This window comes from Musa acuminata, chromosome BXJ3-4 (genome assembly GCF_036884655.1).
Source record: "Musa acuminata AAA Group cultivar baxijiao chromosome BXJ3-4, Cavendish_Baxijiao_AAA, whole genome shotgun sequence".
Taxonomy (NCBI): domain Eukaryota; kingdom Viridiplantae; phylum Streptophyta; class Magnoliopsida; order Zingiberales; family Musaceae; genus Musa; species Musa acuminata.
The window spans coordinates 44,657,722-44,672,240 of record NC_088352.1 but is presented as its reverse complement, the minus strand read 5'-3'; the positions used below and the strand labels follow the sequence as shown (position 1 = coordinate 44,672,240).

Here is a 14,519-nt window from a genome sequence, read left to right as displayed (position 1 = left end):
TCTCTGTCGGACGCTTACTTAATCATGGATATTGGTGGTGGCAACTCATGTGGCTAATGCATCTATCCGTGGCTGCAGAATGGCGAGCCTAATCCACTACGCCCTGTCGGCAACTTTTCCACCGAAACGAGTAGGTCTGTGCTTCAAACCGATGCCTGAGCCCACCCCAGCGGTGGCCGACGTGGTGCTCAGTCATACCCCCATGGCGGTGGCTGATGCTCCTCCCACCCACCATGTGATTCTGTGGGTCATGTTCTCCGTCAAAAGAACTTCCAGCTCACATGGAAGAAAGTAATAAGAGAGAGTTAGATAAGCTCAGCGGGATGTCATTTTAATTTCTTCTGTCCAACGAGACTGAACCCGCTTTTTCTAGGTTTTCTTCCTGGATCAGAACCAGAAAAATGCACTGCTAACCAGTATTGTTCTCGTTAGCTTGAAGAATTCAAATGATGGACATCACTTCCACAAGACCTGAACCTACCTTGAAGACGAAAAGAAGAACAAACCACCACACCTAAGACCGGTGGGGTGACAAGCGTCAAACGAAACCTGGAATTAGGTTCACCTAATTATCTTTTATTATAATTAGTATGGATCCATACAACCACCTGTTCCAACTCGAAAGAAGCCTCCTTTCACGATCGATCTCAATCCGGTGCTGTGACGGTGCTGACTCAGTGCCGCGTGTGATGGGATGACGACCCCGCGCTGCCTGCACTAGTCGACATCCACATGGAGAGAGACCGGAAGGGGTTGGTGGCGATTACTTGCTTACCGAGTGGCTAAGAATGGCGGTTCTGAGTCATTGCTGCGTCATCCAACACTAGATTTTGAACAAAGATCAATCATTAAACTTAATCTTCGGTTTTAGGCAGCTGGTTTGCTTGCTTACTATTTCTTTTATTATCTAGAAAAATGTGTTTGATTATATTACAGTGGCTTTTGATCCTTGATGAGGATGATGATGACTGCATGATAAAGTTCAGATTAAGATAACCACTTTAGTGCTTCCTACTGATAAGTAAGTAGATGAGATTTTCCTAACTGTTTGAGTAAATCTCTCGGAAATCCTCTAACCCGTTGAGGAAAATTCTTCCTTCAAACCTTTATATAAAGACGGAGGATATGTCAATAAACCATCAACTTCTTTTACAACTTATTTATCTCTTTATTCTAACATGGTATCAGAGCCCTCCTCTGGGCGACAGCAGCATCGCCATGTGTTAGCCAAGCGGCCACAGTAACACGCTGCCTCAAGCGGAGTCATTGAAGAAGCACCAAGACACGGATTCAGAGCCGGTGCTAACAAGCATCATCTTGGCTCTGCTCATCCACTCCTTTATCGCCGGTCTTGCTTTTCTTCGCTCCCTCTCCTATTTGCTGCCTACAGTAGACACTCTCCGTCGCCGTCACGTAAGGAGGAAAACATTCTCTCACTGCCTCCTCAATAGCAGTGAACGGCAAACAGCGGTGTCTTCCTCGCTTCCCGGCCAGTAGCAGTCGTAACTGCTGCATCTTCCTCTACCGCAGCAGCTTTCGCTGCCGCTTCCCTCTACACAACGGCGCCTCCTCAACGGCGGTGTCTTCCTCCTCAATAGCGACGAACGGCGGTGTCTTTCTCGCTCAGTCTTCCTTGCTTAACGACGGCTACCACGTCTTCCTCCTTCGCTGCCGCAGCCACTTCCCGGCCAGCAGCAGCCGTAACCGCTGCATCTTCCTTCCTCTACCGCAGCAGCTTTCGTTGTCGCTTTCCTCTATACAGATTTCGTTGTCGCTTTCCTCTATACAGATTTCGTTGTCGCTTTCCTCTACTGCAGCAGCTTTCGTTGTCGCTGCATCTTCCTTCCTCTTTATTCTAATTGCTGCAGATTTCTCTCACTGCAGTTTTCTTGAGTACTGCTGCAGATTTTCGCGGCCATTTCCCGGCGAACCGCAGTCTTGAGTACCGCTGCAGTTTTCGCGGCCATCTTCCGACGAACTGCAGCATCTACAATCTGCTGCAGCAAGCAGCAATCCACAGCAGCGAACCGTAGTCTTGAGTACCGTTGCAGGTTTCACGGCCATCTCCCGGCGAACTGCAGTCCCTACAATCTGCAGCAGCAAACAGTAATCCACAGCAGTTGCCAGCAGCTTTTGGCACTGTTATAGATTGCCCAATCTGCTACAGCAAGCAAGCAATCTATAGCAGCAGCCCCCTCCCTCATTCTCCACCTTGTGTGACCTGAGTATCACACAAGGTTCGCTGCCTTTCCTTCAAAAAAAAAAAAAAAAAAAAGGGAAAAGAAAAATGTCTTCGTTCACTTCTTCTGATGTTTCAGTTCCTCTAGGGACTCCCACTTCTTGTTCTTGGCTTATCTCCATCAATGCTGCCATGCTTTAAGTTATTAAAGGGTGGCAACTATGCGTCCTGGCGAGCTTAACCACCCTGGCAAATCATTCGCGTACTCGCAAGCTCAGTCTTCTATCCAAGCTTATGGTGACGAAACAAGAGGGAAGTACTATCTCTGATTATCTACAACTTATCAAGGTTATCATCGATGACTTGGCCTTGATAGGTCATTCTCTATGTGACTAAGAGGTTGTCATTCATACCCTCAATGGTCTCGACACCGACTACAAGGAATTGGCTGCTGCAATTCGGGCACGCGACTCGCCAATTTCTTTTGAAGATCTCTATGATAAACTGACTGACTATGAGATGTACTTGAAGCGTGCGGACAAACTGCTTGGATCAATTGTCACAGCTCAAGTCAGTCACAAGTCCAAACGGAAGAGCACTCGGTACTCGCCGAACATCACCCAAGGTTCGTCCCTGCCTCCCTGCTCCGTCACACTGGCCACAGGCAAATCTCCTAACTACTCCGACACCTAGCCAGTCCAACTGGATTGTCGACTCTGGTGCCTCTCATCACATCACCGCTGATCTTCAGAATTTGTCTCTTCACAATTCCTATGGCGGCAATGAAGATATCATCATCGGTGATGGTAAAGGACTTCCTATAACTCATACTGGTTCCACAACGCTTAATTCTGACTCTAATACATTTACCCTCGATGATGTTTTATGCGCCCCTCATATTAAATGCAACCTCATTTTTGTTTCTCAATTTTGCAAGCATAACAATACTTCCATTGAATTATTTCCTGATTCATTTCTTGTTAAGGACTTGAGCACGGGGGCATCATTGGTTCAAGGCCTGAATAAAGATAACATTTACGAATGGCCGTCAGCCTCTCGAATGACCCAGCCACTGTTCATTCTTCTGTTGTGGCTCCAGTTGATGTGTGGCATCGTCGGCTTGGTCATCCCTCAACCTTTATTCAGCAGAAATTATTATCTCGTCACTCTCTTCCTCTTTTTAAGTCCCCTAATTCTATGATGCATTGTGATGCTTGTCTTAGTAATAAGAGTCATCGGCAGCCTTTTGCTTCCTCTTCAATTTCCTCATCTAAACCTTTTGAAATTATATATACTGATGTTTGGGGTCTTGCTCCAATCTTGTCTTTTGATAAGTTCTGATTTTATGTTATTTTTGTAGATCACTTCTCTAAGTACACATGGATATATCCTCTTTACCTCCTTCTCGCCCAAGTGCCCCTGACGTGTCTCCACTTGACCCGGCTTGTGCCACAGATCCTCACCCAACATCACCTCCCAATCCTGTCATCTCTAATCATCCTATGACCACTCGCTCTAAGCATGGTATTTTTAAACCTCGTCAAGTACTTAACCTACAAGCTGTCATGAATTTCTCATCCCTCAACGTTGAACCCACCACCTTCACTCAAACCCAAAAATTTCTGCATTGGCGTACTGCCATGAGTGAGGAATATAATGCCCTCCTCCATAATTCAACATGGGATCTAATTCCTTTCCATCCTTCACAAAACATCATCGGGTCTTTAGAATTAAGCGGAACCCAGATTGCTCTGTTGCCCGATATAAGGCACGCTTGGTCGCCAAAGGGTTCCATCAACGGCCTGGAGTTGATTTCACTGAGATGTTTAGTCCTGTTGTTAAACCCACTACAATCCGGCTTATCTTGAGTCTGGCTACCACTAAAGGCTGGCAATTACGACAATTGGATGTTAATAATGCCTTTCTACAGGGATCTCTATCCGAAGATGTTTTTATGCAGCAACCCCCCGGTTTTACTCATCCTCAGTATCCACAGCATGTTTGCAAACTTCAGAAAGCCATTTATGGACTTCGTCAGGCTCCGAGAGCTTGGTACACTCAACTTAGCTCATTTTTGACTTATGTCGGCTTTCTAAACTCTAAATCTGACACTTCATTGTTTCTGCGACATCATCATGGAGACACAATGTATATTCTGGTATATGTGGATGATATTATTGTCACAGGCAACAATCCCGTCAGCATCCAAGTATTCATCAAACAGTTGGCAGCTCGATTCTCGCTTAAGGATCTCGGACCCTTGAGCTACTTTCTGGGCATCGAAGCTACCTTCACATCTTCCGGTCTCCTTTTATCACAACGCAAGTACATTCAAGATTTGTTATTAAAGACAAACATGCAGGATGCAAATGCAGTTATAACCCCCATCTCTACTAGTGGTTCTCTCAAATTATCAGATGGAAGTCCTGCTACGGAACCCACTCAATACCGCCATGTTGTTGGCTCTTTACAATACTTAGCTCTCACGCGTCCAGACATCTCATTTGCTGTGAATAAATTATCACAGTTTATGCAGCAACCATCTACTCTACACTGGAGATTTCCCTAACTGTTTGAGGAAATCATTTTCCCTAACTGTTTGAGGAAATCTCTCTACTCTGTTGAGGAAAATCCTCTAACCCGTTGAGGAAAATTCTTCCTTCTAACCTGTATATAGATGGAGGATATGTCAATAAACCATCAACTTCTTATACAACTTATTTATCTCTTTATTCTAACACATACACCATCCCCCACCTTGGCTGCATCACCTTATAAGCAAGGAAACATGGAGAAAGAAAGAGACCAGAAAAATCGACGAGGGTTGCAACCGAAGAAGAGCCAGACAGAGCAGGTTTCTCTCAAAGGAGAGCCTACACCGTGAGCATGTCATCGGGATTCCTGTGAGCTCCGTCGCATATGCTGGAGCGGAGGAACTGCCAGGAAATCCTGCTCCTTCCCACTGCAAACAGAGTAATCTTCATCTCTCTCTCTCTCTCTCTCTCTCTCTCTCTCTCTCTCAGAGGACTCAGAGCCTTCCCCATCCTTGGTTTCTGTATTGCGCTTAGGTTGTGTAATTTACGTGGTGCTTCCTCTGATTGCAGAGAAGGACTCTGTTGTCGACTGGATGAACAAGCTCGGAGAGAAGGCAGGAGGCTTCCGCGAACATGGTAATCATCATCCCCTAACTTCATGAACAAAACAACGCTTCTTCAGTGATCGATCAAACTGGCACTATAATTGTAGGTTACTGTTTTGAGTGCAGTGATTTTGGGTCCCAAGATCTCTGAAACCATGAAGGGGAAGCTGAGCATGGGAGCTCGGATTGTTCAAGCAGGTGGGGTCGAGAGGGTCTTCAGACAAGCCTTCTCCATCGTGCCAGGCGAAAAGTTGCTCAAAGCCTTCCAGTGCTATCTTTCAACCACAGCTGGTCCCATACCGGGCATGCTTTTCATTTCCACTGACAAGATCGCCTTCCGCAGCGATCGATCCCTCAAATTAACTTCTCCTAAAGGAGGCTTGGTTAGAGTGCCTTACAAGGTAATCACAAGTTCCAAAGTGACCGACACAACTATGTATCATAATCCAATGTGACAAACTATGAACTGTTTGTATTCTACAGGTTTTGATTCCACTCGGTAGGATAAAGGAAGCCATCCAGAGTGAGAACACTACCAAGCCAAACCAGAAGTACATCCAGATACTCACAGAGGATGATTTCGAGTTCTGGTTTATGGGTTTTGTCAACTGTGAGAGATCCTTCAGGTACTTGCAGCAGGCAATCTCAGCAGTCCAATGAGCAAGATGAGTAGTACATGGAGTCAAGAGAAGGCATCAATACAATATCTTGTTGTGACAGATAGCAAAATTGCTCTACAATTTTTCTTAGGAGCAAAGTTTGATATTTGTGGCTGAAAAGAGGATTTGTTAATGTTATCTCTTTATTCTCTCTTAATGTATAATACTATCATACAAAAGCAGCAACCATCTTGGAATATGAAGTTATAATTGCTAATGAGTTGATGGTGATGCACAGTTTGAAAACTCGATTGATTCCACATTATTGTGCTCGATTTTGCCCTCATATCATACATGATAGAAAGTTGATTAGTAATATATCCATCCAAGATCTAGTAACTCGAACAATATTTCTTATGGTTCCACGATGGTTCGAATTAATGGTTTGGTGTCCTTCAAGTGTTGCACAGTTATGCCAAAGTCATATCTTAGTTTTCTTATTACCCCAATGAGTACACTTCATCCAACAAAAAGAAAATAAAAATAAAAATGTGAAGAATAATTTGTGTTGAGTTTCACCGAAGATCTTTGCATTAATGAATATTTGGACAAATAGGTCATATTTTCCTGAACTACAGACCACAGATGGAAGAATAATATACATAACTTTTAATCCCATCTGGAATTTTTCTAAAAAATCCGATGGTAAACCTACTGCTGCTATCATTAACAATCTAAATAATCCTTTCATTCAACTCACAATCAATAGGAATATTTTCTTTTTTCTGTTGCATATTACTATAGTGAATGATAGGAGAACGGGAAATTGGTTAATGGTAGATAAATGTGTTGGACGTAATCATGCTGGGACGTAACCAAATGAGCAAAGCAGCATTTCCAGAAAGCCTCCTTACGAGCCATCCACAGATGACTGTTTAATGCATGGATGAGCAAGCAAGAAATAGGTTATTCCAAATACATTTATACTCTAATTCTAAACTAACTCATGATACAACCACGTATACCCGATTGTATTACTAGCAATTTGACATTTCATAATTCTTTGCATTACAACTGCAGCTCTGTGTCTCTGAAGCAAACCTGAGTATATCTGTATTATCTTCTCACCCCAAATAACTATAAAATGTACAATAAATTTGTGATCAGATCTGACATTTTGTTACAGAAAATTACTTCATCATATCTCCCGAGTGATCTACAAATCAAGAAGGATATAACTAAAACTAGACTAATTAAAAGTATGTCTAATTAAAATTAATTGGGGATGTCTTAGAAACATATTCTATCTTGAAATCTTCAATACGGTGGATGACATCATTCCGGCACAAAATAAAATACGACAAGATATCAATCGTGACCCTCAACGCTAATGAAGATATAATTAAAGAAAGGATTATAAGATAGATAATATGATGTCCTAAGGAGTATCATAAGGTGTATTTTATTTCCCAAGTGATGTATCAATCGGGAAGGATATAACTATACAAAAATAGACTAATACACCAATCACATGTCAAAAGTGTGTTCAATAAAAATCAATCGGGGATGTCTTAGAAATATATTCTATATTAAATCTTCAATCCTACTAATGACTCTCTTAAAAAATTAGATCATGCAACTATCAAGAATAAGAATGCTAATGAATACAATGGACCAATCTATTAGATATAATTCCTAATACATATGACGTTTTACGAATCTCAAAGCACTCAATTTAGAGATATCAGGATTCTCTTAGGGTTTTAAAGGATTAATATGTGATAAGATCGAGAGTGACTCGTTATCGATAGTCGATTATCCTCGCTTACTATTAATTTTTAATAATGAGAAAGATTTACTTCAATTTGAAGATGTTTGATATAGAATTCTTTGATAGCTTTAGAGGGCCAATGTGTGACAGGGTGAAGGGCAACTTGGATCTCAATTTGCGCCTCCACGTGAGGTTGCTTTTGCTTCGTTTTGATATAAAAATCTTTATAAATAATTATATATATATATATATGTATAGTACCTAAATTACTGAAACATCAATTAAATTAATTAATAGGTTTTGTGTTAGCTATCTTGTTGGATAAAACCCAAACTCTATCCCGCGTGCGTGTCGAGACGACCCCTCTCTCGAGCATCCCCTCAAAGCCATGATGGTCGCCATGGCAATCCCACAATTAAACCATGCGCCGCTCTCCCTTCGAGCTCCACGACCGGTCGTGGCCTCTGCTCGAGCGGCATCGACTGGAGCGATCCCCCTTAGCATCGTCGCCGCAACTTCTTCTTCCCCTTCTTTGAAGAAGAAGGTCCTTGCCTACTTTCTTGCTTGTTACGTAACTCTTCTCTTTCCACGGAAACCCTAACCCTGAAGCTTATGTTCTTCTCTTCTCTTTCCATGGAAATCCTAACCCTGAAGCTTATGTTCTTCTTCTTCTTAGTGGCGAAAGATTCTTGTTCCCATCGGGATGGGCAAGGAGGAGATGGAAGCCGTCATACTTGTTCTGGATAGATTGTCTATTATTATCTTTAAATGATTTGTTACATTGTGATCACTGGTATATCATAATATTACTTGATATAGTTCCTAATACATATATGTTTTAAGACAAAATAAATTTTATAAATATATATTACCTTAATTTTTATAAAAATAAAAAAAAAATATTCTAATAAAAATAATATATATAAATTTATATATTATCTTGATAATCCAACCAAATATATTTATTTTAATTTTGATAAATAATAAAATGATCACCTTTTTATGAAAATAATATTATTAAAATATGAATATAAATGTAATAAAACTAAGTATTCTTAAATAATCATGTTTTTTTGCTAATGGATATTACCTTTAGAATCGGACGAGGGTGATGACAATTCAACCCTCTGGTCTTGGATAAGTTCTCCAACTACATAGCTCGTAGCTCGTCTACTCCCTGATGTTCATCTATCTCTATTATCGTCGTTTCTTTTGGATCTTTTCTTTGTAAAGTTTTACCAATATATTCTTGAGCATTCAGATTCTGATAATTACATTGCATATATTCTTATCTGATAATTGCATTGCATATATTCTTTGTCGTGACTGTATTAAGAACTTTGGTAACTCTTATGTGGTCATCATTTATATCCGTTATGAGTTTATGAAAATAGAGATGGGGAGTATCCTCTGTTACATGACAATTGTTGTCAAAGAAAATTTATAAATTACTATCCCAAATTTAGTTGAAAATATTTGGAATTACTTAAGTGTTTTGATTTTTTTTTCTTATGCTTCACGTACACAGAGAATGGATTGAATATATTAATTAGCTAACTTCATAAATATTTTTCTAATAAGTGGAGTAGCCCTCTCAACCTGTTAGTTTTTTGTATTTTTATCTATAGCTCTTCTCTTAACTTTTTAGTTTAGCTAATATAATTTACTTTTTAGGAAAAAATTATAACTTTAATTTTCAAATTCATCTATCAAAATTATATATACAACTCCAAAATCAATTATTTTCATATTGATACTATTAAAATTAAGTTTAGAATATATCATTGAAATTCTAAAAAAATCATATATATATATATATATGATTTTTTTAGAATTTCAATGATATATTCTAAACTTAATTTTAATAGTATCAATATGAAAATTATATATATATATATATATATATATATATATGATTTTTTTAGAATTTCAATGATATATTCTAAACTTAATTTTAATAGTATCAATATGAAAATAATTGATTTTGGAGTTGTATATATAATTTTGATAGATGAATTTGAAAATTAAAGTTATAATTTTTATATATACACACACACACACTTCTTTCATTTGAAAGTTAAGTTTTGATATTAGTGTGTTTTTATGTGATGGTAAAGATTTTGAAACATCTAATTAATAATTGATTTAGATTAACAACCGCTGGCAGAAAAAAAAAGAACATAAACATACTGTTGTACGTCATCACGGAGCCTACAGATCTCATGTCTAGGAACATTTATTGGCTTCTGGTCAACAGGTCACTTGAACTACCAGCTTCCTGGGAGAGGGCAGAGTGCCACAAGATTTGCCAAACTCCTCAGTGATCTCGATCGAGCACGATTCCGTTCCGAGACATGAGTCCTTGATGACAGCAAATGCCTCGTCGGAACTGCATCCTCTGCCACCCTCGAATGCTCCGCATGTTCCTTCCGGCTCTTCGAAGCTAGCAAAGTCAACTCTCGAGATCGTACGCCCTCTAAGGCACGACAAGCTCAGGGTGTCTCCCTCACTAGCGGAGGCGCATGCCGCACCGACAGTGACAGTCTGGAAGTTCACCTGCAGCGGATTGCCGCCGGCCTCCTCGAATAGCATTAGGGTGTTCGGCTCGCCGAGCTTCAGGAAGGATCGCGGGACGTGATACCTGCAAAGGTAGCGTCTTAGAGAACAGAATCGTGGAACAAGCCGCTTCAACTGCATGTAGTTTGGTATTACCATCGCTGGGACGGCTCGCCGCATCCAGTTTGGCACTTATTGGAGCTAAATGTGCCTCTGTAATCGCATTCATGGCAACCATCGGCTGAGGCAGTGTAGTTCGGCCAGAACCTGCCGATGCTATTGCCGTTCACCCATGCTGTTCCTTTGCCCATGCCGAGCAAGTCAACCACCACTGCCTCCGAGCCTAATGGAGCTTGGAAGGTCGCCTTCAACCGTCCATACAAAAGAAATGTCACTTCCCTATCATCTCTGATAACAGTTAGATATATCACATATGCAAAAGGTAAAGACAGCACCTTATACCAAGTGAATGGTCTATTTGTTGGAAACATGCCCGAATGCCACTTCACTGCACGTCGATCAAGGTGGATCCGTCTCACCTCACCATCCAGTCCAATCTGATTGTAATGCTCATAATTAGTCGATGCGAGACTTGCATAAGAATGGAGGAGTGTGTTATGATGTATGCCTACCTTGTAAGACCAAGGAAAATTGGACAAATCCAAAGTGGAATTTTCTCCAATCAATTTTACAGGTCTACCAACAATTCCTGTTGGCGCCAGATCATAATAGGCACCATAGTTCTGTTTAACATGATAACAATCATCAGCTACAGTCTTTACAGCGGATGTAATCTAACTTCTGGAGATGCGAATTAGAGCAAACCTGAAGGCCAACAGTTGCACTTAGCAATGATATTACATTTCGGCCAGGATTAAACCATACTTTTCGCTCGAAAGTGAAGTTAAGCTGTCCAGCCAGGCCATATTGAGAACCTATTCATTGATCCAACCTCGAAGTGTTACTAAAAATACTTCTGTTCAAAGTAGAGAAGAATGTCTGAAAACCTAGCTATGCTATCGATACTACCTACTAGCCTGTCATTAACAAAGGCATGGAGGATGTGGCCGGTGGTGTTGACACTGAGAGTAAATTCTTCCTTCTCGCCCACATCCACACTGGACGTTGTTCGTTACAATCAACGGTTAACGGTCTGTCTTACTAAATTGTATGCGTGCTTTGATTAATATTTCAAGAAAATACTTGCCTGGTTGTGTACCATAAGTAGTCACTTTCATCAAGAGTGACGCTTTTCTGCTCTAAGAGATTGTTAACGGTGAATGTACTGCCAAAACCTTTTGCAGAGATTCCCAGTCTCTCTGGTCTCCAAGACCAATACAAGACTTCAGATGCTTCCATGGCAGTGTTTCGCTTCTTCACCATGAGAGAAGTCTGAGTCTTTACCTATAAGAAGAACAGGTAAAACAGGAAGTTAAATGGATCAGCAGAAAGCAGGCAAAAGGTTGTGTAGAAGTGGCAGTAATTACCTTGGCAGTGTTATATACTTCGCTCTTGCAGTCAGGAAGAATGCTGACAGACCAAGCAGGCAGGAAATATGTACTTCCCTCATAGTCTATGGTGGCATTTAATTTGCTGTTCTGATTACTCAAGAAACAAGCAGGATTGACTCCGTCACCAGAGTATTTGGTGATCTGCAATGACCACAGCATCATCACATCATGCTCCCACCCTTAGATCAAAAGATAAATTCATATCCGAAATCATCGATACCGTCAATTCATTGTCAAGATTAACTTCTTCGACTTCTCCATAGGTGAGGGCCTTCTCCATTAGCTTAATGGATGCATGCAACTCCTTCAAATGCCCCCACTTTGGTTGCCTTGTGTAACCTAAAGATACATTCATGATCAGAGCATTTCCATGTTTTCCCGGGATCTATAAACTCAATGATCAGAGGGGTACGCAGACATACCGTATTCATCAAGTGGAGCATCATAATCGTAGCTTGTGACAATGTAAGGGCCACCTGAGGTTCTGCCAAAGTTGGTTCCTCCATGATACTAAGAATGAGCAATTAATCATCCATTGGATCTTGGTCTCGAACATAACAATATATGCGATGCAGGGAAATCTAACCAACCATATAGTAGTTTTGCAGTGTCCCTTTGGTTTGGAAAAAGCGAGCTACTTGAAATGCCAGTTCTTCGGCAGGCCTGTGTGGATCCGGAGAGCCCCAGTTCTTGAACCTGCAATCATCATTGCGGCATATCATCGAGCAGAAGAGCGAAAACCAAACAAGTGAAAGATGATCACTCTATGCTCATCAACAACAGAAAAATGAAGGATCAAAACACACCAGCCAGTCCAATTCTCTGTCAATATCTTCGGACTGTTCTCGTCGTTGGGTGTAAAAGCATCACAGCCGGAAAACCCGTTGCAAGTATTGATCTAAGTTCGATGCATCAGAATCAAAGTTTCTTCTCATCAAGAGACAAGAAACATGAACAACATCATCAAACTAGGTTTCGATGAATTTGCTACCATCGGCTGGGGAGCATCAGCTTGTTGGCACATGATCCATGGCACATCGATGCTTAGAGAATCTGCCATTTGCGAGCACAAATTGACGTATCGCGGCCCGGCATCGCCGTAGCTGGTCTCGACGTTGCCAAATTCATTTTCGATCTATTAGGATCAAAAATATTAATTAGAGATGGAAGAAAAAACTATCTCAACTTCTCAAGTGCAATCTGAGCACAGAAGATTTTCATGTACCTGAGCTAAGATGATGGGTCCTCCTTGCGTTGCAAAGAGTCCTGCTTGCTTAACCATGTCTACTATTAAGGTAGTAAAATTTTGCATCTCATCCTTCATTGTCGAGAGTGATTTTAGACAGATGAGCTTATTCACAAAGTAGGTGAGTCTAAAGACACATAATTCAAATAAAAAACTCTGACCTTCCACGGTTGGTTATCTGTCCTCAGTTCTATGTCTGGGATTTGTCTCAACCAAGTCCTCTTGAAAACACAAAAGTAAAATTAAAACGGTAAATAAAAATCAATATAATGATCAATGTTTTATGACTTTAATTCTTGTTACATACCCATAATTCCACTCGGCACAAACGTATGGACCGATCCGAAGGATGGCATACAGTCCAGCATTATGAACTTCTTTGAGAAACCTAATGAGATCGTAGTTGCCTCCAAAGTAGTACTAAAGAAGAAGAAACGAAAAGAAGGATCAAGTATTATACTCCACACTTCATACATGTATCGGAACCGGTGATGATCCCTCCAAACCATCATCCATTCATGCGTGATGAAGAGGTGTGATCGAGGGAAATGTATGTACATCTGGCACACGAATCTCAACGCACATTAGTCTGCCGTTAGTAAACGTGTCTTCCATCGGTGGGTTAACGGCAGGTTGATCCTGGTGCTGGCTGGTAAAATTGGAACTCTGTCGGTAGATTTCTTTGAATTGCTATATTCTTGTTTCATTGAGCATGAAATCTAAGTTCTTTTTCCCCGCAGTAATGCTGATGTTGGACAATTATGATCTTATTGCAACTTATAGGGTCCTAATTTGGTTTAAGTTTGGGGTCGAAGGACATGTCAAGCAATTTGCGTCTATGTTGTGGCTTGCTATATATATATATATATATATATATATATATGTATGTATTTATATATGTATGTATATATATATATGTATTTATATATGTATGTATATATATATATATATATATATATATACATACAAAGAATCTGACAACAGTATCGCTCAATCTCACCTTGATGTCATTAACAAACTAGTGATCAGTATGAATAGTTACCTAGAAAGGGATCTAAAGGAGAATGATTGGGTCCATCTCATGAGGATTTCAACAGCTAGTTCTTTGGCAGCTCTTCCTGAATCATCTTATGTAAAATCTGTTCCTCTGAGGATAGTTTTAGAAACTAGCAAGGATAAGTTTTTTTCTGAAACCTGGTTTCTGATAGCAGCACAATGGTCATGTCCAAGCACATCAATATGGTTAACAACGTCATCCGGCTATGGTTGAACAATATATGTCGTTACTATGTTTTTGTGTTCTGTAAATATTCTTTGAATGTTCTTCTTGCTTCATCCCATAGCTGCATGTTTATGTTACATGTTGAAAATAATTTATCGTTGGAACTAATTCCCTTGTTATGATTGATTGCCATGTCCTTTCATTTGTAAAATACGAAATCGGGTGACTAAGTGAGCCATAAATTAGGAAAGTATTGAAAATTCTGATGGTGGATGTCATAAAATCATATTTGATGG

The 14,519-nt window shown here is 40.4% G+C and overlaps 2 protein-coding genes across 5 annotated transcripts; one reads left to right on the top strand and one right to left on the bottom strand.

The window, feature by feature from the left end:
- Nucleotides 1-1,159: 1,159 nt before the first annotated feature.
- On the top strand, nt 1,160-6,223 carry LOC135635261 (putative GEM-like protein 8). Of its 2 annotated transcripts, XM_065146223.1 has the most exons (4): nt 1,160-5,152; nt 5,284-5,349; nt 5,445-5,719; nt 5,802-6,223. In XM_065146223.1, exons 2-4 carry the CDS (start codon nt 5,307-5,309, stop codon nt 5,976-5,978), a joined length of 495 nt encoding a protein of 164 aa, XP_065002295.1. In that variant the 5' UTR covers nt 1,160-5,152; nt 5,284-5,306; the 3' UTR covers nt 5,979-6,223. The 2 variants fall into 2 exon arrangements, with proteins under 2 accessions (XP_065002295.1, XP_065002296.1); XM_065146224.1 differs by lacking the exon at nt 1,160-5,152 and having other exon boundaries at nt 5,426-5,719.
- A 3,593-nt stretch (nt 6,224-9,816) lies between these two features.
- LOC103983414 (beta-galactosidase 1) lies at nt 9,817-13,803 on the bottom strand. 3 transcript variants are annotated; one of them, XM_065145432.1, is made up of 16 exons: nt 13,309-13,803; nt 13,163-13,222; nt 12,981-13,073; nt 12,747-12,890; nt 12,562-12,653; nt 12,346-12,451; nt 12,178-12,265; nt 11,976-12,094; nt 11,732-11,896; nt 11,452-11,648; nt 11,274-11,362; nt 11,070-11,179; nt 10,877-10,987; nt 10,700-10,801; nt 10,401-10,609; nt 9,817-10,329 (listed from the first exon to the last, which is right to left on the bottom strand). In XM_065145432.1, the coding sequence occupies exons 3-16, from the start codon at nt 13,065-13,067 to the stop codon at nt 9,939-9,941; spliced, it is 2,010 nt and encodes a 669-aa protein (XP_065001504.1). In that variant the 5' UTR covers nt 13,068-13,073; nt 13,163-13,222; nt 13,309-13,803; the 3' UTR covers nt 9,817-9,938. The 3 variants fall into 3 exon arrangements, with proteins under 3 accessions (XP_065001504.1, XP_065001503.1, XP_065001505.1); XM_065145431.1 differs by lacking the exons at nt 13,163-13,222; nt 13,309-13,803 and having other exon boundaries at nt 12,981-13,151; XM_065145433.1 differs by lacking the exons at nt 10,877-10,987; nt 13,163-13,222; nt 13,309-13,803 and having other exon boundaries at nt 12,981-13,151.
- Between the last annotated feature and the right edge of the window lie 716 nt (nt 13,804-14,519).

Excerpts from the sequence above, each read along its gene's own strand:
- LOC135635261 (XM_065146223.1), top strand. The coding sequence starts at position 5,307 with ATGAACAAGCTCGGAGAGAAGGCAGGAGGCTTCCGCGAACATG. Across the intron at positions 5,350-5,444 it reads AGGAGGCTTCCGCGAACATG|TGATTTTGGGTCCCAAGATC; the intron begins GTAATCATCATC and ends TTTTGAGTGCAG. Across the intron at positions 5,720-5,801 it reads TGGTTAGAGTGCCTTACAAG|GTTTTGATTCCACTCGGTAG; the intron begins GTAATCACAAGT and ends TGTATTCTACAG.
- LOC103983414 (XM_065145431.1), bottom strand. The coding sequence starts at position 13,079 with ATGAAGGATGAGATGCAAAATTTTACTACCTTAATAGTAGACATGGTT. Across the intron at positions 12,452-12,561 it reads ACAGAGAATTGGACTGGCTG|GTTCAAGAACTGGGGCTCTC; the intron begins GTGTGTTTTGAT and ends TGATGATTGCAG. Across the intron at positions 10,988-11,069 it reads GTGCAACTGTTGGCCTTCAG|AACTATGGTGCCTATTATGA; the intron begins GTTTGCTCTAAT and ends CATGTTAAACAG.